General features: G+C 35.9%; 1 protein-coding gene and 1 long non-coding RNA gene across 2 annotated transcripts; both read left to right on the forward strand.

Moving 5' to 3' along the window:
- The first annotated feature begins 459 nt into the window (after positions 1 to 459).
- LOC142609467 (receptor-like protein kinase FERONIA) lies at positions 460 to 3,785 on the forward strand. The gene has a single exon (XM_075781053.1). It carries the CDS (start codon positions 1,115 to 1,117, stop codon positions 3,647 to 3,649), a length of 2,535 nt encoding a protein of 844 aa, XP_075637168.1. The 5' UTR covers positions 460 to 1,114; the 3' UTR covers positions 3,650 to 3,785.
- A 7,184-nt stretch (positions 3,786 to 10,969) lies between these two features.
- LOC142609382 (uncharacterized) lies at positions 10,970 to 13,938 on the forward strand. The gene is made up of 3 exons (XR_012839591.1): positions 10,970 to 11,355; positions 13,129 to 13,324; positions 13,408 to 13,938. It is a non-coding gene; the product is annotated as an uncharacterized LOC142609382 (long non-coding RNA).
- The last annotated feature ends 7,831 nt before the right edge of the window (positions 13,939 to 21,769 follow it).

A 21,769-nucleotide genomic window follows, 5' to 3' on the forward strand; every position in this document is an offset into this window, starting at 1 on the left:
TCCAATGCAATACCAGACAGGTTTGAGATCTCAAAATGATGAACGTGGTAGTGTGGTACTGTACGTGTTTGAAACTTTGCACACTTGCCATTTTCCAGGAACTAGCAGTTGAAGATCGATCCAGTGAGGAAGTGATCACAGAATAGAAACGAATCAAAAGGAAAACTCCAATTTCGTGTTTTACAGATAATATCCACTTAGATCGAATAAGTGAATGGCCCACGAGTTGCGACTTGCTAGTGAAAGATGCAGGTGAGAATTCGGTGGAGCCCTTTAATGGCTCGCATGGTTTTTCATGGTTGATTTGATTTACAGTTCACGCGTTTGATTTTTTTTGCACGGTCGTAATCTATGACTATAATATATTTCAAGATGATAATTGCAGCCCAAGACATACGGCATCAGAAACATCTACGAAATTAATCATCACTTTTAAGTGGTGTATATAAGAAAGCTAAGTCTTGGAGTACAGAAAAGCAAGCTCGGCTTGTATTTCAGTTTCTAGGTTTTAAACAAGCAATTTTCACCATCCCTGAACTCCAAAGCTTAAAATCCCATTTCAACTCAGTCTCAGCTTCTGGTCCAGTAGTTTAACTTTCATTCTCCCAATCTTAGTAGTGCTTACGTTTGTATTCTGTCTTTTCATTCCAGTAGTTTGTATTCTGTCTCAGCTTCTGGTCCAGTAGTTTAACTTTCATTCCAGTAGTTTAACTAGGGGAGTCTTTTCTTTTCAGCTTAAATGGCTTGAAATCTGTTCAGTTCAATCTTTTTTTCTTTTTTTTTTGAGAATCCTGTTCAGTTCAATCTTAGTGCTTAAGTTTGTATTCTGTCTTCCTTACTAGCTACTCCGGTGCAAAATCTTATTGTCTTATTTTTGGTCTTTGATTCGAGATTCTTCATCCAAAAGCCTAAGATTCCATGCTGTATATCTTTGTTCTAGTCTTGATTCAGGTGTTAAGAAGCTCAATTCTTTGTATTAATCGCTGTAAAACCCCGAGCTTTGGAGCTCAATTTCTGTAGTCATATGCGTTTTCTTGGCTCTATTGATTTGGTTACTGATTCATGATCTTTCCAAATTAGGAGAAAACTGTAACCAAGCGGACCTTTTGAGTTGATGAGGAGCACTCATAAATTTGGTCGTATGACTATACCTATGCCCATTATTCTTTACTTGGCCTTTACAATTCATGTAATTTTGGCCAACAATTATGTGCCAACCGAGAAAATCCTCCTAAATTGTGGGGGAGCTTCAAATGGCAATGATCCTGATGGTCGGAAGTGGACCACAGATATTGGGTCCAAGTATCTGTCAGCTAGTGGGAAATCCACCACGTCTCAAGCTGCTACTCAAGAACCTTCGGTCCCTCAAGTCCCTTGCATGACTGCTCGGGTTTTCTACACAAATTTCACCTATAAAATTCCCGTTGTTCCTGGTCGTAAATTTGTCCGTCTTTACTTTTATCCTGTTTCCTATGCAGGCTTAAATGTATTAGATGGCATTTTCTCTGTCACGGTCGGGCCATATACTCTCCTTTACAACTTTAGTGCTGCACAAACCGCAGAAGCACTGAATTTCGCATTTTTTGTTAAGGAGTATTTGATCAATGTTGACGGTCAAGCATTGGATATAAGTTTCATTCCATCCGACAAAGCTCCAAAGAAGTATGCATTTGTGAATGGGATTGAGATTGTGTCCACGCCTGATATTTATAGTTCCATTGATCGAACTCTAATGATTGTGGGTCAAAATTCTGTTTTCTACATTGGTAACAACACTGCACTCGAGAATGTTTATCGGTTGAATGTGGGTGGAAATCATATTCCGCCCTCCCATGATACAGGTCTTGATAGGTCTTGGAAGGATGACACGCCATACCTTTATGGGGCTGCCTACGGGGTTTCGTATTATGCTGAAAACATGACAATCCAATATCCTACAAGCTTGCCTACTTATATTGCACCAGTTGATGTCTATGCCACTGCTAGATCAATGGGGCCGTATACTCCAATCAATCTCAATTACAATTTGACTTGGATTTTCTCGGTTGACTCCGGGTTCTCTTACCTAGTTAGGCTTCATTTCTGCGAAATTCAGACAGGTATAACCAAGGTTAATCAAATAGTGTTTGATATCTTCCTATATAATCAAACTGCTGAGAAAGGAGCGGATGTTATTGCCTGGGCAAGTATCGAAACAGGGGGGGCAAGTCAGCTACATGGGGTTCCAGTGTATCAGGATTATGTGGTTCTTATTCCAAATGGAAGCCCACAACAGGATGTGTGGCTTGCATTGCATCCAAACAATGACGGAAAACCAACCTTTGCTGATGTGATCCTGAATGGAGTAGAAATATTCAAAGTCAATGATTCCAATGGTAATCTCGCTGGGCTGAATCCTATTCCTGATGTAATTAACCCAACTAGGGCTAGACCATCTTCTTGTGATGGTAAACTAAAGAATCAAAAAGCATTTATCATTGGCGGTGTTAGTGGTGGAATTGTCTTCGTCATTTTTATTGGTTACTTTCTTATTGTTGCTTCTCGTCATCGGCATGGAAAAGATTTAAGTGCAAGGGTAGTTCCTTCTGGGTGGCACCCAGAACTTCGAGGAAACCTTTGTCGTCACTTCTCTTTTGCTGAGATCAACGCTGCTACCAAGAACTTCGATGAGGCTCTACTCCTGGGGTTTGGAGGTTTTGGTAAAGTTTATAAGGGAGAAATTGACAATGGAGCAACCAAAGTAGCAATCAAACGTGGAAATCTGCTCTCTGGGCAAGGAGTACATGAGTTTCAAACTGAGATTGAAATGCTTTCAAAACTTCGTCATCTCCACCTTGTTTCCTTGATTGGCTATTGTGAAGAAAACTATGAAATGATTCTTGTTTATGACTACATGGCTCATGGTACACTGCGTGAGCATCTATACAAGACCCAAAAACCTCCATTGTCTTGGAAGCAAAGGCTTGAGATATGTATTGGAGCTGCTCACGGTTTACACTATCTCCACACTGGTGCTAAGCACACTATTATCCACCGAGATGTTAAGACAACTAACATTCTCTTGGATGAGAAGTGGGTTGCCAAGGTTTCTGATTTTGGCTTGTCAAAAATGTATACTACTTTGGATAAGACACATGTAACCACAGTTGTTAAAGGTAGTTTTGGATATTTGGATCCGGAGTACATCCTGCTACAACAACTAACTGAAAGATCTGATGTTTACTCATTTGGGGTTGTTCTTTTTGAGATCTTGTGTGCTCGGCCAGTATTGGACACAACACTTCCAGTGGAGCAAGTGAGTTTGGCAGAGTGGGCTATACAGTGCCATGAGAAAGGTATTCTAGATCAGATAATTGATCCTTATCTAAAGGGAAAGATTGCACTTGAAAGCTTTAAGAAGTTTACTGGGATTGCAAATAAGTGCATGGCTGATCAGGGCATTGACAGGCCATATATGGATGAAGTTTTGTGGAACCTTGAGTTTTCGCTGCAGCTACAAAGGAGTGCAGAGGAAAGCAGCAAAGGTATTGGTGGAAACTACATCGAGGAGGAGCCATATGTACCCTGTAAATGGAAGAAAGATCTTGATGCATCTTCAACTTTTAATGGGGGTGGAGGTCCGTTATCTGAAGGAGACAGGTCTTTGTAGCTTAATGATGGCCGCCTTCGGACCGGGTTTTTTTAAGTGAGCAAGTTTGAAATTCTAGGCAAATCGTTGTTGTTTGTAGTTATCATTGCACTTTAGACCTATAGAAATAGAAAAAGGCAATTAATTTCTCACATCCATTTTCTTGTTTTAATGTGGACATTTTTTATCTATTTTTTAATAGTACATTTTAGCATTAATTGAAAATATTTGTGTAACATAATGGATATAAAAGTGTGTAAGAAAATAGCTACGCAACATGATTATGTGCTCACTTATAGATATTAGTGTAAAACAAGTTTCTTTGATGCTCTAGGCTTACATTTTAATCTCTTATGAAGATGCTCCAGCAATTTGTGTTCGAAACTCTAGTTCATCCATTGATTTTTCACTTCATAAATAAATTGCCCATGTCATTCATAGAACATCATAATTGGTTAATTTGATTAAGTTTATTTAATTTTGCTAAAATCAACCAACAGGGTCTATTAGTCTATATCATTCTTTTAGCATTGATTAATAAGGTTAAGTGCCTAGCTCCAAATGATAACAACTCAACAATTAATTTGTTTTTTCTCTCTCAATGCAAGCCTGAGATGTTTCTATATACATGGCCTATATACACTTACGTAATTGAGTATTTTTTTATATTATATAAAAAAATCAGTTGAGTTTTTTTTTTTTTTTAAAAAAAAAATCATAGCCAATTTCTATGTATTGTTTAGACAGTCATTGGAAGGGGGAACCCAAATCTTCTAGAAAAGTATAAATTTTTATTTTTGTTGGAATGCATAGTTTAGACTAAATGTCAAATTTTGTTATTTTGTCACTCATAAGGGATATTTGTAATTTTTATTAATGACTATTTAAGAATAATAAAATAAATATTAGGGAATCGGAAACCTTCATAAGCAGAGAGTTTGAAATTCAACATGATATCCGAGTTGATCTCAACTATTGCCAATGCCGCTATTGCCTGACCTCTAGCATGGTTGTCAATTGGTTAATTTTCAGCTCACTCTGGTGTTGGCAGCCACTCCTAGAGTCAATGATCTTGTCATTGACAATTTTTGACGACATGTGTAGTACCAAATAAACCCAATAAAGCGGTTGCCCAACATTGGCGATCACATTTCTAATCCTCTCGATTGCCAGTAATCGTTGGACATTAGTCACAGAACCCGAGGAAAGTGGTCACACAACCTTGATTACCTAGACAATCACAAGAAGCTGACCAAGAGAGAGAGAGAGAGAGAGAGAGAGAGAGAGAGAGAGAGAGAGCTCCCCTTAAACTTAGAAAGCGAAAATGAAAATTCTATGCTAGAATATTGAAACTAGTTATCAAGGTGAAACACAAACTTTTTCAATGACTTACCATTTTTCTCTATTTTGTTTTTGTCCAAAATAACGAAAATGAATGATGAAGATTGACAGAGTCTTCAAATTGACTTTAATTGAAAAAATTTTAAATATGAGACCTAAGGTCCGTTTGGATAGAACTTATGGTTGAAAACTGAAAATACTGTAACAAAATCATTTTTAAATCTGTGAATAGTGTCGTGAGACTCATTTTTAATGAAAAATTGCTGAAAAGTGAAGTTTGTGGGACCCGTGAACAGTGCACGGGTGCATTGTTCACGAGAGAATTGGTCAACAACTGCGGCTGAAAAGAAAAGAAAAGAAAAGAAAAAGCTGAAAACGCGCAGAAGCGGACGTGTATCCAAACGGATACCTAATCTAAAACATGATATAAATGCTTGATCTTTTTCTATGATTTTACCTTTAATTTTTCAAATATCAATGGCATGAGATTGTTCATTGTTGAGTTGTTAGGATTTCTTTAGAGAATTAAGTAATCATATCTCCAAAAAAAGAAAAGAAAAGTAATCATATTTCAATCATCATAGAAATTAAAGTAATCCAAATTCAATTGTCTTGTTAAAAATTATAATGTTTGACGGGTCTAGAAAATCACCTTATTTTCTATTTATTCCCATTCAAAAAGTTTACATTGATGTAAGTGCAAATTTATATATATATATATATATATATATATATATATATATATATATATATATATATATAAAATAAAGTTCACAAAAGTTATTCCCATAAAAAGCATAAAAGATACAAAATCAACTTTGTTAAACCCAATGATTTTTATGCTAAAAAGAAGTCTGCTTTTAGAAAACATGATAAAGAAAGATCAGGTAAAGGTAAATACTTTAACTGTGGCAAATTTGGCCATTTCAATAAAGAATGTAACCAAAAGCCTGGTAAATTGAAGAATAAATTGAACATGTTAAACATTAATATAATGATCAAAATGAACTATTTCAGATTCTTGAATCTGCTACTTCAACTGATTCCTTTGAAGAGGATTTCTCCTCCTCATCTAATTCTAGTTATCACTCTTGCAGTGATACCTTTAATTCTCCTAATATTAAATTTGGTTGTAGAGATTCATGTTGCAATCTGATAAAATATGTTAAAGTGTTAACTAATAGTGAAGAAAGTGACGACTTGCTGTTGACATTAATAAGTAAAGTTGGAGACCCTAATTTACAGAAAGATTATCTTGACAAGTTTATGAAAAACTTAACAAAAGAAGATAAGGTTAAAAAACCTAAATCTACGATAAGTTTTGAAGAAACTATGGAAAGATTTAGTAAAAAGAAAACAAAAAAATTAACTGTTTATGATCTCTAACATGAAATAAAAACTGTTAAACAAGAAATAATCCAGTTAAAAAATGATGTTAAAACTGTTAAACATGATAATGCTAATCTTAAACAAGAATTGTTAAATCTAAAAATTGATAAAAATATGGATAAGCATCAGTCTGATAATGATGAGCAAGAAGATGGAGACGAATCCACTCAACGGGCTCCTCCCTCTGGTAATGTTTCTGGTAATACTTTGATTAATTTAATTGATAATCAACTTGCTCTTGTTAAACATATGATGCTCCCAAAATGGTTTACTAAAGTCAAGATTGTTGTTTCACATGATTATGCTTTCAACATTGTTGCTATGATTGATTCTGGTGCTGATATTAACTATATTCAAGAAGGATTAATCCCTTCTAAATATTTTGAAAAATCCACTGAAAGATTGGTTTCTGCTAATGGCACTCAAATGAAAATAAAATATGAACTGAGTAAAGCTCATGTTTGCCATGAAAATGTTTGTTTTAAGATTCTTTCTGTGCTTGTTAAAAATATGACTGATAGAGTGATTCTTGGTCTGCCTTTTATTGCTACTTTATATCATTTCCTTATTGAAGATGATGGTATTACTACTGATCCTTCTGGACAGAAGGTAAAATTCAAATTCTGTTCGAAATTTGAAACTCATAGTAATGATACTTTTAATCTAATTCATGCTAAAATTAAACATCTCAACTTCATTGAGCAAGAAATTGCTGATCAACTCTCTGATAAATTGTTGCAATCCAAAATTGATAATTGTCACAAAGTCTTGATGGATGATGATTGCCCTGATATTATTGATGCCCTTCTTGTTGACTTACCTTATGTTAAAAACTTTAGCAAAAAGAATATCTCCACTAAAGATTGTTCTACGGATACTATACTCCAAAAAGGAATTCTTAGCACTAGACTTTTGACCAAGTCTTTAGAATGGATCAAGTGCCCTATATTGATCAAGTGCCCAATACTTCCAAAATTGATCAAGTCTTTAGAATGGAACTCTAATTTGAGTTGATGTGATTTAGTTTTGTTTTGTTTTGTTTTTTTAAAAGTTTTTATCTTTTTTATTCTCTATGATTTCCACTACAAAAAAAACTGGTCTATTACAGCGAGCCTATTGCGGCGGGTTCAAAAACTGCCGCTATAGGTCGCCTATTGTGGTGCGTTTTTGGCCTGCCGCTATACATGAGATCTATTGCAGCGGGACATCAACCCGCTGCAATAGATCTAGTATATTGTGGCGTACTATTGCGGCGGGCCAGTGATCCATCGTAATAGACCTACTTTTGCGGCCTTCGGCTTAGATATAGAGGCGGGTCAATGACCCACCGCAATAGACCCTAAAATTGCAGTAGGCCTATTGCGGAGGGTGCAAAAACCGCTGCTATATGTTACCTATTGCGGTGCGTTTTTGGCCCGCCGCTATAGATGAGATCTATTGCGGCGTTTTTTGTGACCGCCGCTATAGTAAGGTTTTGTATAAAATCAAGTTTTTGTACTTTACAATAACGCAGAATATATGAGTTTAAAGATCAAATTGTAAATTACACCCAATTGGCATGCACATTAAGCACATATAAAACATGTAATCTAACGGTTGGATTTTCAAAATATGAATTCAATAATAAGATATTAGTTGGTGTAATATTTTTTAGAATTACATCAGATGTAACTTGAACCCAACCCTATATTTCTTAATTTAATGTGAATTTGGACAAATCTACCGTTAGATTACATTATATTCATATATTTTTCATGCTTAAAAAATTTCAAGGTGATCAAAGATTAATAGTCATGTCATCAATCAATTGTTTAGATTCAAGTTTTTGTAGTTTAAAATAACGTATAAAAGATGGGCTTAAAAATCAAATGGTAAATTACATCCGATTGGTATGAAAATTGGCATGTATGTTAAGAACATATAGAAAATGTGATCCAACGGTTGGATTTTCAAAATATGAATTCAACAATAAGTTATTTCTTGGTGTAACATTTTTTAGAGTCACATCAAGTGTAACTTGAACCCAACCCTATATTTCTTAATTCAATGTGAATTTTGACAAATCTACCGTTAAATTACATTATCTTCATATATTTTTCATGCTTAAAAATTTTCAAGGTGATCAAAGATTAATAGCCATGTCATCAATCAATTGTTTAAATTCAAGTTTTTGTAATTTAAAGTAACGCATAAAAGATGAGTTTAAAGATCAAATGGTAAATTACATCTGATTGGCATGAAAATTGACATGCATGTTAAGAACATATAGAAAATGTGATCTAACAGTTGGATTTTCAAAATATGAATTAAAAAATAAGTTATTTCTTGGTGTAACATTTTTTAGAGTTACATCAAGTGTAACTTGAAGCCAACCCTATATTTCTTAATTTGATGTGAATTTTGACAAATTTACTGTTGGATTACATTATCTTCATATATTTTTCATGCTTAAAAAATTTCAAGGTGATCAAAGATTAATAGTCATGTCATCAATCAATTGTTTAAATTCAAATTTTTGTAGTTTAAAGTAACGCATAAAAGATGAGTTTAAAAATCAATTGGTAAATTACATCCGATTAGCATGAAAATTGGCATGCATGTTAAGAACATATAGAAAAGGTGATCTAATGGTTAGATTTTCAAAATATGAATTAAAAAACAAGTTATTTCTTGGTGTAACATTACATCAAGTGTAACTTGAAGCCAATCCTATATTTTTTAATTCGATGTGAATTTTGACAAATCTACCATTGGATTACATTATCTTCATATATTTTTCATGCTTAAAAAATTTCAAGGTGATCAAAGATTAATAGCCATGTCATCAATCAATTGTTTAAATTCAAGTTTTTGTAGTTTACAATAACGTATAAAAGATGAGTTTAGAAATCAAATGGTAAATTACATCCGATTGGCATGAAAATTGGCATGCCTGTTAAAAACATATAGAACATGTAATCTAACGGTTGTATTTTCAAAATAAGAATTCAATAATAAGGTATTGGTTGGTGTAACATTCAATAATAAGTTATTGACCGCGCCTTTTTCTAAATTCAACCGTTTGATTGTGACCATAATTTACCAAAATGAACCTTTCATTACACTCTTCAAATCCAATAATTAGATTTCAAATTTAATAATGGCACATGATGGACATGTGTTGTGTACTTATATTGGTATATATATTCTCTCAATCTGACCATCCAATTGGTCTCAAATTTTACCAACACCATTATGTCATCATACTCTTCAATCCTAATGATCAAGATTTGAATATGAATTTCACCAAGCCTAGTGTTATCGGGACCATCTATTCAGTTTGATCAGGTTTGACCAACTTTAACTAAACTTTGACTGCTCATTTCTCTAAATCCAGCCGTTTAATTGTGATTATAATTTACCAGAGTGAACCTTTCATTACACTCTTCAAATCCAACAGTTAAATTTCAAATCTAAGAATGGCACAAAATATATTAAATATTAATTTGTACAAATTATTTCAAGAAAGTTCCTGGTTTCCTAGTGGCAAAGACACGCGCATTTCCACCAGACAGCCCAAGTTCAACCCCTAGTAAGAGCTTTTTTTTTCCTCTCCTTATTACCAAAACTATAATCATTTTAAATTATATTTACTATAATCATTTATTATAATTTATTATTATATTTTATATAAATTAAAAAAATGTAATTTATATAAATTATTATAATATATATAAGTTATTATAATATACTAGCATCATCACACGCGTTTTGCGCGTGCGATGGGGCTTTTTTTTTTGTTTTTGTTTTGGATTTAGTATTATAATTTTTCTTTCATCACAATTTGAAAAAATAGATAGGATTTTTTTTCCAAAGAGAATAGGATTCATTTTTCAATTAGTTTAGTTTGACACATTTTTTTTTTTTTTAAACGTGGGATAGTTTTTCCTTATTGTATTGGAGGGGTAGTTATTTTCTTTCAAACGTGAGTAGTGGGAAGTTCTTTTTTTTAGAAGAAAAGTGAGAAATTTTTATTGTACACGTTTCTTTTTTATGAGAAATTCTATTTAGAAAATGTGGAGAAGATAAATACGTTGGGAGTTTTTTAAGCTATTGAGTAGAAGTAGGAATTTATTAAAAGTAGGAAGACATTTCAACGTAGAAGTAGGAATTTATCATTTTTGTCAATTTACTATTTTAACCTCATTTTTAAGTTTTAGGTAGGGGTATTTTTTATTATAAAAAAGTAATAACTAACTATCTTTTGTCAATTTACTATTTTAACTCCATTTTTAAGTTGTTGGTTAATTAATTTAGGGGTATTTTTGACGGTAAAAAAAGTAATAACTAATTTTTTGAATCATCTTAATATATATAGATAGATATAATTTATATATTTTAATTATATCTATTTAAATAGTAATAAAAAAAATATAATTTATTATAATATAGTAAAATATATTTATTATATATATAATTAATAAATATATGTATATATATTTATATATGTAACTTGAATGTGTACTCGCATCACTAGCTTAGTGGTGTGCAGCACGTGTTTGGCCCAACTGGTCACTAGTTCGAGGCTTGGCTTTGTTTATAATTTATTTTAAATTTTAAAACTCTTATTTCAGATTTTAAAACCCTAGCAGTAGCATCATATAAATATTTCTTTACTTTTCTTCCAGTCGCCCCCTTCCTCAAATTCTTTTCTCTTCCACCAAAGCCGTCGCCCTCACCATTTTTTTTTCTCAATGAGACTCTAATCACACACACTAGCAAAATCACACACACACCACCCACCAACCACCAGTCACTGGCGCCCAACCTAGCCACCAGTCGCCGACGAGCCAAGCTAAGCCCAGAGCCGACGCCGATGCTTGATCTTCAACACGTTGGCGTGGAAGCTCTCCGACTTCCCTTTGAATCGGGTTATTGGGTCGGGTACCTACCTCAACTCCTCTAGGTTTCGGTTCCTCATTGTCGATCATCTCGACGTCAACGCTCAGGATGTGCAGGTCAGTCACTTGTCTTCTTCTTCTTCTTTTTGTTTTTAAGATACTCTCACAAAAAATGTAGTAATGCACTGATGCTTAAGGTTTGGCTAGAGTTTTGCGGATTATCTGCATTGGAGTTTTTTTTTTTTTGGAGTTACAGAATTTCATATTGTATCTGGTTTATGTTATTCCGATTTTTTTTTATATATAACATATGTGCTATGACTAGGTTCTTCCTTACTGTAAAAAGAAAAGGTTAGGTTGTGCCTTGAAAAAGTGAAACATAAACGGACATGTCCATATGTTGAAAGCCTTGTCCTAATTGAATAAACCTATCTCTAGCTGTAATTGGATTTTCTTTTTCCTTAGCCACCAACCATCCCAGCACACCGACTCCGATCTTCTTTTCCGTCAAGTCTAGTCTTCTCCCCCTTGCTCCCTCCCTCTCTCTATATTTGATTTTATTTTATCTGTGACTAAGAGTTCCTTCTCTTTAATTTGTTTCTATGGTTAAATTTCCGTTAAGGTTGGAGATTTTGTGTCTTGAAAGATGAAAGGACTGGGTGTGATTGTTTGTAGATCCATGGGCTTGGGTTTTCAAGTGAGAGTGGTGGTTTGATTGTGGATCATTATTTATTGATTAGACAAAAGATAGTTTTTTTCCCTTCTTCTTCTGTTCGTGAAGGAAATATTGTGGGGTTTTGATTTTTTTTTTATTTAAATGTGAAATTGGCCATAAGAATATCTTTCTAGTAGGTTGGTTTTTCTCAATTTAATTAAAAAAAAAAACTAGCTTGGATTTATGGAGGTCCCACTTGGGACGTTACTGGTTTGGTTTTCTAGCTTTGCTTTAGGGATGTGGCACTTGAGACTTGATTGGCTTGGCTTTCTAGTATTTGGCTTGGATTTCTAGTAACTAGGTTGGATTTACCCTTTTCGTATATGAGAACTTTCGGTGTTGTTGCTATTATTATTATTTTTTTAAAATTTTCTTTTTCATATCTAAAGATAACCCCCATGTTATTTTTCTTGTTTATTAGTGGGTGAATTTTTTATTAAATTGTATTGATTGTTAATGCGTGAGAGTGATGGAATTCCATGAAGACATGCATTTGAGTTGGGTAACCCAGAAAAGTGAATTTGAATATTATTTTCTGCAGTGATTGAGAAGGTTCTGTATAGTTTTTGAACTGTGTTTATTGAATTTATTTGTATAAGTTTCGGGTTTTGCTATGATTCTGAGTATATTTTTTAAAATAAAAGTCGTTTTGTTTTTTTTTTTCAAAAAAAAAAAAAAATTAAAAGTCCTTTTGGTCTTTTCCTTTGATAAAGTCCTTTTGGTCTTTAAACATTACAATAATTTTCTAAGGTTTGGTCAAGACCTTTTGTAGAAGTTTGTAGAAGTTGTACGTGTACCAAGTTCTTTCTCCGTCAGTAACAATAGGATCCAAAGGTTCCAATGTATGTAATATTTACTTAATCTATATTCTATATGTACACACCATTCATTGAAGGTGAAAAATCTATGGGCTTGGTTTCTTTCTTTTCCTTTTTTAATTTTTTTTATCATTCTTCATTTGTGATACCTAAGAGTATATTGGGAGTGGGTGTAAGGAATTTAAGGGTTGTCTAAGAGCTTGGATGAGGAGACACGTTGCCCTTATATATTTAATTATCAAATAATTTTTGTAGTGTTAGTTTTTTTGTAGCAATAAACATTTTTCTTCTTCTCCTATTCTTCTTCTCATTTTTTTAATTTTTTCCTCTGAATTTTTTATTATCAATTATCACTAGAGAGTAGAGAGCTTGAGTTGTGTTGGGGCAACATTTGAAAGAGTGGGTGGGCTAAATGATGCAGAGGTTTAAGGCTGCCTTGTTGTTGAGGCGCAACAATCTTCACATTCACAATCTTCGTTTCCTCAACCAATACCACACAAGATCTCTCTATTCTCTTTTGGACACTACTATTACCGATGAACTTGACAACCAAGTCAGTTTCAACTTTCAAGAATACCCTTTTGTCTATTCTCTTTCTTTAACCCCCACACGCTAACTCTCTTTCTCTCTCTGCAGGTATGGGTTGAGGGCAAAGCTTGGTCTAGAACAGCAATTCTGAACAGGCCTTTGGTTCTCAATTGTCTTAGTACTGCAATGGTGTGTGTCTTTTACTAGATTCTCTTTGTTACTCTGTGTGCGTGTTTGTGTTTTTGGCTATTAGGTTGACACCCAATTTGTAAAAATTGGCTCAGTTGAAAGATTTGTTGTCTGGGTCTTTGTTTTTATGGTGTTTGGTTGAGAATCATTATGTTTGATTGGGTTTACTCCAATTGTGTAATATCATGTATTTGTGTTGTTATATACCCTCCATATGGTTCAACTGAAAACATTACTTGGGTTATTGTTTTTATGGTGTTTAAATTGACAACTATTGTCATGCATAGTTATATGGCTTGAGTTTGCTCCGAGTAAGGCTAGAGACACAACCAAATTCACAATTGGTTGAGGTGGCAAATTATGATTTGTACATTACAACTTACAAACTCAACTGTTGTGAAAAAAGTTGTGGACTTTATTGTGCAAGTAGACTTATTGTTTCTCTCTCTACTCTCTAGTGATAATTTGTAGTAATTTTTTTTTTGTAGATATATATATATATATATTTGTGGTATTGTGATAGTAGAGCTAAAATTATTATAGGTTCTTTGTAACAGGTCTGATGCAAAGTGCACTGAAAAAAAAAAACCTATAGCAGCGGTCAAAAAGCGCCGCAATAGGTGCATATTTTATGTATTAAATGAAATCCTATAGCGGCGCTTATAGCCCGCCGCTAAAGGTACGCACATATAGCGGTGGGTGGGACCACCACTATAGGTGCACATTTATGTATTAAATGAAACCCTATAGCAGTGCTTATAGCCCGCTGCTAAAGGTACACACATATAGCGGCGCCGTGTGTTCACCACTAAAAGTCATTTGACACGAATTCGAACGTCGTATGGCAGCGGTTTTATGCTTGCCGCAATAGACCAAAACCGCCGCTAAAGGGCATATCTACAGCGGTGGGTTTTTGTACCGACGCAATAGAGATACTGCGTCGCGACAAGGCTGGCGGGTAGAACCGCCGCAATAGCCCCCGCCGCAATAGGTGAAATGTACCTATAGCGGCGGTTTTTGGGGCTTTAGTGGCGGTTTTGGCTCGCCGCAGTAGGCCAGTTTTTTTGTAGTGTTCATAGATGTTATTATATTGCATTATAAAGATATTATATAATAATATAATGTTATTTTATTATTACATAACATGACTTGGTTAATTTAATATTTATTACTATATTTTTTATTTTTACACTTTTTCTTCTCATATTATTTTCTATAAATTTCTTATTATTCTCTCTTGAAAAATGGGTTATTCTCTTTCTCTTGATTTTTTATTCTTTCTTGCAGCTCTATGTTACATTTGTATATTTTTAGTCTTTACATTTAGAAAGATTTTCACTTAAATTTAGTCGTATCGAAGTGAATTGAAATGTTATATTAATGTGCCTTAACAAAAGCATAGCAATAATAAATATTATGCTTAAGATTTTTGATGTTACAAGTTTGAGATTTATATATACATATATATATATATATATATATATATATATATATATATATAATAAATTTGGATTTAGATTAGGTGCTTTCAACCCAAACATGTTGTTTTCTCATTATGTAAGTGCCCGAAAATAGATCGAAGTGGACAAAAATGAACCGAAGTGAACCAAATGGAACAAAGTGGACCAAATGGTACAATAGGACCAAATGAACCGAATAGGAACAAGGTGTACCAAATGGACCAAATAGGACTGATGTGGACAAATGGACTGAATAAGATTAAAGTGAACAGACTGGACTGAAGTAGACCAAATAGGACCAATGTGGACTGAATAAAAACAATGTGAATTAAATAGGACGAAAGTGAACCAAAGTGGACTGAATTTCCCAAATAGGACTTAAGTGGATCAAAGTAGATAGAATGAACCAAATAGAACCAAAGTAGACAAAATGGACTGAATGTGACTAAAGTGAACTAAATGGACCGAATAGGACAGAATAGGACCAATGTGGACCGAATGGACCAACGTGGACTGAATAAGACCGAATGAAACAAATTGGACCAAATAGAAATTTAGTGGACAAAATGGACTAAATAGGACCGAGTAAGAGCAAATTGGACCAAAGAGGCCAGAATGGACCAAATAGAACCAATGTGGACCGAATAAGACTTTTGAGTATTTATCATTTTTATTGCATTTTTAGGGCTCATATTTTTAATTTCTAATGTCTATTTGATTATTTTCCTTGTATTTTTTTAACTCAAAACTAAAGAGTTTAGCCACAATATAATAAAATTTCATACTTTTCAACCCAAAAATTAAGAGAGAGAAAAAAAAAAAGAATTTTTGAGCTAAACGTAAAAAGAAACCCAACAAAAAGAATCAATTTAAGGCCCAATTAGTCTAAAATGGACTAAAAGGGGATCGAAATTGACCAAGTGGACCAAATTGGACAAAAGTAGACCTAATTGGACCAAATAGAAATTGTTTAATTTTTAGAGAAAACAAATTATCTTCAAAAAAATTTAGAGAAAAAATTATACATTATATTACAATACAAAATAATTATTTATTCCCATGCAACATATGGGACTGTGACTAATTTTTCCGTTATGTTTAAGATGATAAATTAATGAATCTGGTTAACAAATGCCCTTAGATCATTTGTTAATGGACCATTTTAGAAAAAATTTGATATAACTTTTAAGGAAAATATAAAAAGCTTCAAAAAAAAAAATTGCTTATTTCTTTTCTTATAATTTAAAAAAAAAAATTTCATAAACTAATGTTCTTAAGGCATTGTTAAATTTTCTCTAATTTAATTATGTTTAGTGCATTCACATTAAACCTCTCAAATGCTAGAAATGCTATTTTTTTAGTATTTTCGAGATAAAAGCATCACTCCATTAAAACTGCTAAATCCTAAATTTTTAAGATTCAAGCTACAATGCAATCTCATATTTAAGACTGCACTGTAGCTACAATTGTAAAATAATTTTTTTTTATTCACCTCAGGCTCTCTCTCTTATATCTTTATCTTTCCTCTCTCCACTTCTTTCTTCTCTCTTCTCTCCTCTCTGTATGTGGTTCGCCGATGTGGTTCACCAATGAGTGTGCTTTGTCGATAATTGTGCTATGGCAATTTTGTGGGTCTGGGTTTGTGGGTCTGAGTTCATGGGTCTGGGTTTGTGGGTCTGGGTTAATGGGTTTGGGTTCGTGGGTCTGCGTTCGTGGATCATTGAATTGACTGGGGTTAAGATCGAGGTGGTGGGTTTTGGCTAGGGTTGAAATCGGGGTGGTGGGTTTTGGTTGGGGTTGAGAACGAGGTGGGTGGGTGGTGATTGAGGTGGATTGCTGTGGCTAAGGCGTGGGTCTTGGGTTTAATGGGTTTTGCTTGTCATGGCTGCCGTGGGTCTTGGGTTTGTGGGTTTTGTTTGCCGCTCTATCCTCCGCCTCCCTCTCTTCCTCTCACGGTGAGACTTCTTTCTCTCAAGTTTAGTTTAGTTTAGTTTTTGTTGTTGTTGTTGTTTTTTTTTTTTTTTTTTTTGGCTATGGGGTTGATTTTTGGATGGATGCTGATTGTGGTGGCAATAGGGTTTGGGTTTTCTGTTGAATGTTGATGGTTTATGGTGGTGGTGGTAAACAGTGGCTAGCCGTTGAGAAGAAAGTGGTGGAAAGAGAGAGAAAGTGGTAAAATAAAAATAATATTATTTAAATGAAGTTGAAAAAAAAAAAGAATGTTTAATGTTTGGTGAATTGTAAAATGGTATGTTAAAATTGATAAAATAGGATTTTGAAGGGGTAAATGCTAAAATATTTAGCATTCTTGATGAGAATGCTCTTACCTTGAAATGTCACTTATGCATTTATCCTTTCATTGCATTTTGTGCAACTTTGTTCTTTTACTTTGGGTATTCAATCTTTTAGTAAGTAACATGTCCATTTGACACATGGTGTAAATGTTATTGGCTTATTGCTATTTTTTACCCCTTTTCAAAAGGAGGAAGCTGTTGTGGGTAGTGCTCTCGGGCCCAAGGGCACGTAGAAGCAGTTTGAGTCTCGCAGTCTTTCACTTGCGAGAGTTTTCGTAGTCTCCCTTTGGTGAGACCTATCCGGGCTTGCTGTCTCCTTTCTTCCTATTTGTTCTAGTACCAATGGCAGAGGAACTAGAAGCTTTATGGCAAAAGCTAACGTTCACTGAGGAGGAAGATAAGAGTCTAAATCTAGGAAATAGCTGTACTAAGGCACATTAGAAAGAGGCAAATACTACCTGGTCATGAGAGTGCTTTCTTGTAGATGCATTATTCTGGACGAGCTAAGGAAGAACTTGAGAATGCTCTGGAACCAAATAGAAAGGTGGTGTTCTCAAAGATAGAGGATGAGCTGTTCCTAGTGGAATTTGAAGATGAGAGGGACAAAAGGAAAGTTCTGGATATGTGTCCGTGGAATTACGAGAAAAACTTGGTGCTCTTCCAGGAATTCGAAGGTGACAAGGTTCCTAAAGAATTGGTATTGAAATGGTCTCCATTTTGGGTTCAGATTCATAACTTGCCACTCAAAAGCAGAACAAGGAAGACTGGTGCGATTATTGGAGCATGTCTTGGCGAGGTCCTTGACGTGGATGTCATGGAATCGGTGTTCAGTGGAGTAAATATCTCCGGGTCTGAGTAAAAATAGATGTCACAAGGAAGTTCATTAGGGGAAAGAAAATCTCCATCGAGGAGGGCTCGACAAGGTGGGTCAATTTCAAGTATGATCGGCTGCCTAACTTTTGCTACTGTTGTGGCATGCTAGACCATGGATTGAAGGATTGTCCAGAGAAAAAGGAGGATGGTGTCACCCCAGCCATTAAAGACCTCCAATACGGGCCTTGGCTTAAAGCTGAACTAGTAAGGAGCTCTGGCGGGGACTCCACAAACCGGAGGGATCGGGAGGGGCTGGAAAACAGAGGGCAACGGATTCTAACAGAGGGGTGTGGACGACGAAGGTAGCCCACGCGGTGCCTAGGACCTTGATAGTTGGAGCGAAGTCTAGGTCAAACCTAGAGCGCATGGGAGATAGCATCACTAAGAAGAAGACAGGGGAATCAGACAAGTTAGAAGGTGAATTAGAGAATTATCAAGGGAATGGAAAGGTTGATTTGTACAAGAAAGTCCCAGAAAGTAGTATGATTGATTCGGGAAAGAAAGGAGCTGACATGGTGCAATGCTCGAATGAGAAAGGTGATGCTATGCTTTGGGAGAAAGTGACCCAACAGGAGGAAAGTTCGAGGTTTGACTTTGAGTTGGTGCCAAAACTGAAAAATAATGGAAGTAAAAATATGGGCTGTGATGAGGTAGGCCCGATGGCAATGTGTTATGACAAGGAATTGGGCTAGGTTGCTGTAAAGCTGATCCCAAGCAGCAGCCACTGGAAGAGGATTGAAAGGCCAGGCAAAGAAAAGGGAATAGTAGCAGAAGCGAGCCTGATTAATCTTAAAAGGAAAGGCCTAACCCCGATTGATGAACTAGATACAAATATCATCGATCTGAAGTGCAGAAAGGGGAAGACTCAAGTCTTAAAAACCCCAAATAGGGAAAATTCATCGGATGGCAGAGAGGTGGTGGCTGCGAGGCAGCACCGCTGAGCTTAATGAGTGTTCTCGCTTGGAACTGCCAGGGATTGGGATCAACCCCAGCGGTTCGTACCCTCATCGAGGAGGTGAAGGCAACCGATCCGACCCTTGTCTTCCTAGCGGAGACAAAGGCGAGTACAAGTCACATGAAAGGGCTCAAATGTAAGTTTGATCTGACCCAAGGAATTATTGTTCCATGCGATGGTCGAAGCGGCAGCTTGGCTCTGCTGTGGAGAGAAGGAACGAAAGTGGAGTTTAAGATCTGCTCCCACTCACATATAGATGTCGTGGTCTATGAGGGAGAAGAAAGAGATCCTTGGTGAGCTATGGGATTCTACGACCACCTCGACACAGGTATGAGACATACTTCCTGGAAACTTCTCGCCACACTCAGAAAGCAGTGTGATTTACCTTGGATTGTGTTTGGGGACTTCAATGAAATCACCCACTTGGATGAAAAATTAGGCTGGCTGGAGCGTGATGTTAGGCAAGTAGATGGTTTTAGGGACTGTCTCCATGAGTGCGGGCTCACCAATCTGGGTTTTGTGGGGTAGCGGTACACGTGGTGCAATGGTTGTGGTGGGGAGCATCGAACCCTTGTTTGACTTGATCGGATGGTAGCTAATGAGAGGTGGAGGGAGTTATATCTCGATGCCAAGGTCTTTCACAGATCAATGTCAACTTCGGACCATTGCTTGTTGTCCCTTGTGTTGAGGAAAAGGAAGCCTTCAAGACCAATGAAAAAAATGTTCTTCTTCGAGGCTATGTGGACGAGAGGTGTAAAGAGGTGATAGAATCAGCTTGGGATCCGTTGAACGGGAATCCAGAGTTTCAGCTTCAAGATCGTATAAAGCAATGCCAAGATCAGCTCCAAAATTGGAACTGAAGGGTCTTTGGTAATATTAATAGTCAGCTGAAATTGAAACAAAGGCGCCTCCAACAATTGGAATCCTTAAATCAGCTCCATGAAATAGCAGAGGAAATCAAAGCACTTAAGGGGGAAATTAACGAGGCTCTCATCAGGGAGGAAATCATGTGGAAGCAAAGGTCGAGAGCACTCTGGATTAAAAGCGGCGACCGCAATACAAATTTTTTCATGCAATGACCAATCAGAGACAAAAAAAAAAAAAAAAAAGGATTGGGGGGTTGAGGGATGATGAGGATAGGTGGAAGGATAAGCAAGAGGATGTCGAAAGGATAATTCTAACATACTTTTCGAATATTTTTAGCTCTTACCATCCTAAGGATTTTGAGGCCAGCCTAGGTGCAGTGAACAAGCAAGTATCCAAGGAGATGAATGAATTATTTCTCAAAGAGTTCAAGGAGGATGAGGTGTGGAGCGCTCTAAAGAAAATGCACCCCACAAAATCACCCGGCCCGGACAGTATGTCTCCCATCTTTTTTCAGAAATATTGGGATGTGGTTGGTCCTAGTGTAATTAACTGTGTTATCTAGATCCTCAAAACAGGCATCATGCCTAGTGGCCAAAATGACACCTATATTTGTCTGATCCCAAAAGTGAAATGCCTTAAAAAAATAACTGAGTATAGACTCATTAGTCTCTGCATTGTGGTATATAAAATTGTTTCAAAAGTACTGGCTAATAGGTTGAAAAAGATCCTCTCGGAAGTAATCAACGAATCCCAGAGTGCTTTTGTGCCAGGCAGGCAGATTACCGACAATGTCCTAGTTGCATTCGAAACTATGCACTGCATTGACTAGAAAAGGAAAGGAAAAAAGGGGTTAATGGCCATTAAACTGGACATGAGCAAGGCTTACGACTGGGTAGAATGGCCCTATTTAGAAGGGATGATGCGGAAAATGGGCTTCCATGAGAAATGGATTTCTTTGATGATGATGTGCGTGACAACAGTGTCCTACTCAGTCCTTATCAACAGCGAGCCACAGGGCACAATAATACCCTCAAGGGGCATTAGACAAGGGGATTCGATTTCCCCTATCTTTTCCTTCTTTGTGCAGAAGCTTTGTCGGCGATGTTTAGAAGGGAAGAGAGTGAGGGCAGAATTCGGGGTATTTTAGTGTGTCGGAGGGCCCCTCGGATTTCTCACCTACTGTTTGTAGATGATTGTATCATTTTCTGCAATGCTACGGAGGAGGAGGGGGCTAAAGTAATTCAAGTTTTGGAGGATTATGAGAAGAACTCAGGACAGAAACTCAACAAAGATAAGACTTCCCTCTTTTTCAATAAAAACACCGGTAGTGAAACGAGGGAAGCAATAAAAGGAATGTTTGGGGCACAGATTATTCAGCAGCACGAGAGGTACTTAGGGCTGACTCCTTTGATAAGGAAAGGACGAAGAAAAGCTTTTAACAAAATAAAAGATCAAGTGGGCCGAAAAATAGCGGGTGGAAAGGAAAGCTCCTGTCTACAGCGAGGCGGGAAATCCTTATTAAGGTTGTTGCTCAAGCAACTCCCACTTACACCATGAGTTGTTTCTGGATTCCGGATTCTCTGTGCAAAGAAATAAATGCCATGGTAAGTGGTTTTTGGTGGGGTCAGAGAGATAAAGAAAAAAAAAATGGCATGGATTGCTTAGGAAAAGTTGTGTACTTCAAAAGCAGAGGGGGGAATGGGGTTTAAGGACCTTTAAGGCCTTTAATCTAGCATTGTTAGCAAAACAAGGTTAGCGAATCATTACAAACCCAAACTCTCTCAGCCATAAAGTTCTTCGAGCTAAATACTTTGTAGACAGCAACTTTATGG

Source organism: Castanea sativa, chromosome 9, assembly GCF_040712315.1.
Source record: "Castanea sativa cultivar Marrone di Chiusa Pesio chromosome 9, ASM4071231v1".
NCBI classification, from domain to species: Eukaryota; Viridiplantae; Streptophyta; class Magnoliopsida; order Fagales; family Fagaceae; genus Castanea; species Castanea sativa.

What these genes read in the sequence shown, in the direction of transcription:
- LOC142609467 (XM_075781053.1), top strand. Translation starts at nt 1,115, where the DNA reads ATGAGGAGCACTCATAAATTTGGTCGTATGACTATACCTATGCCCATT.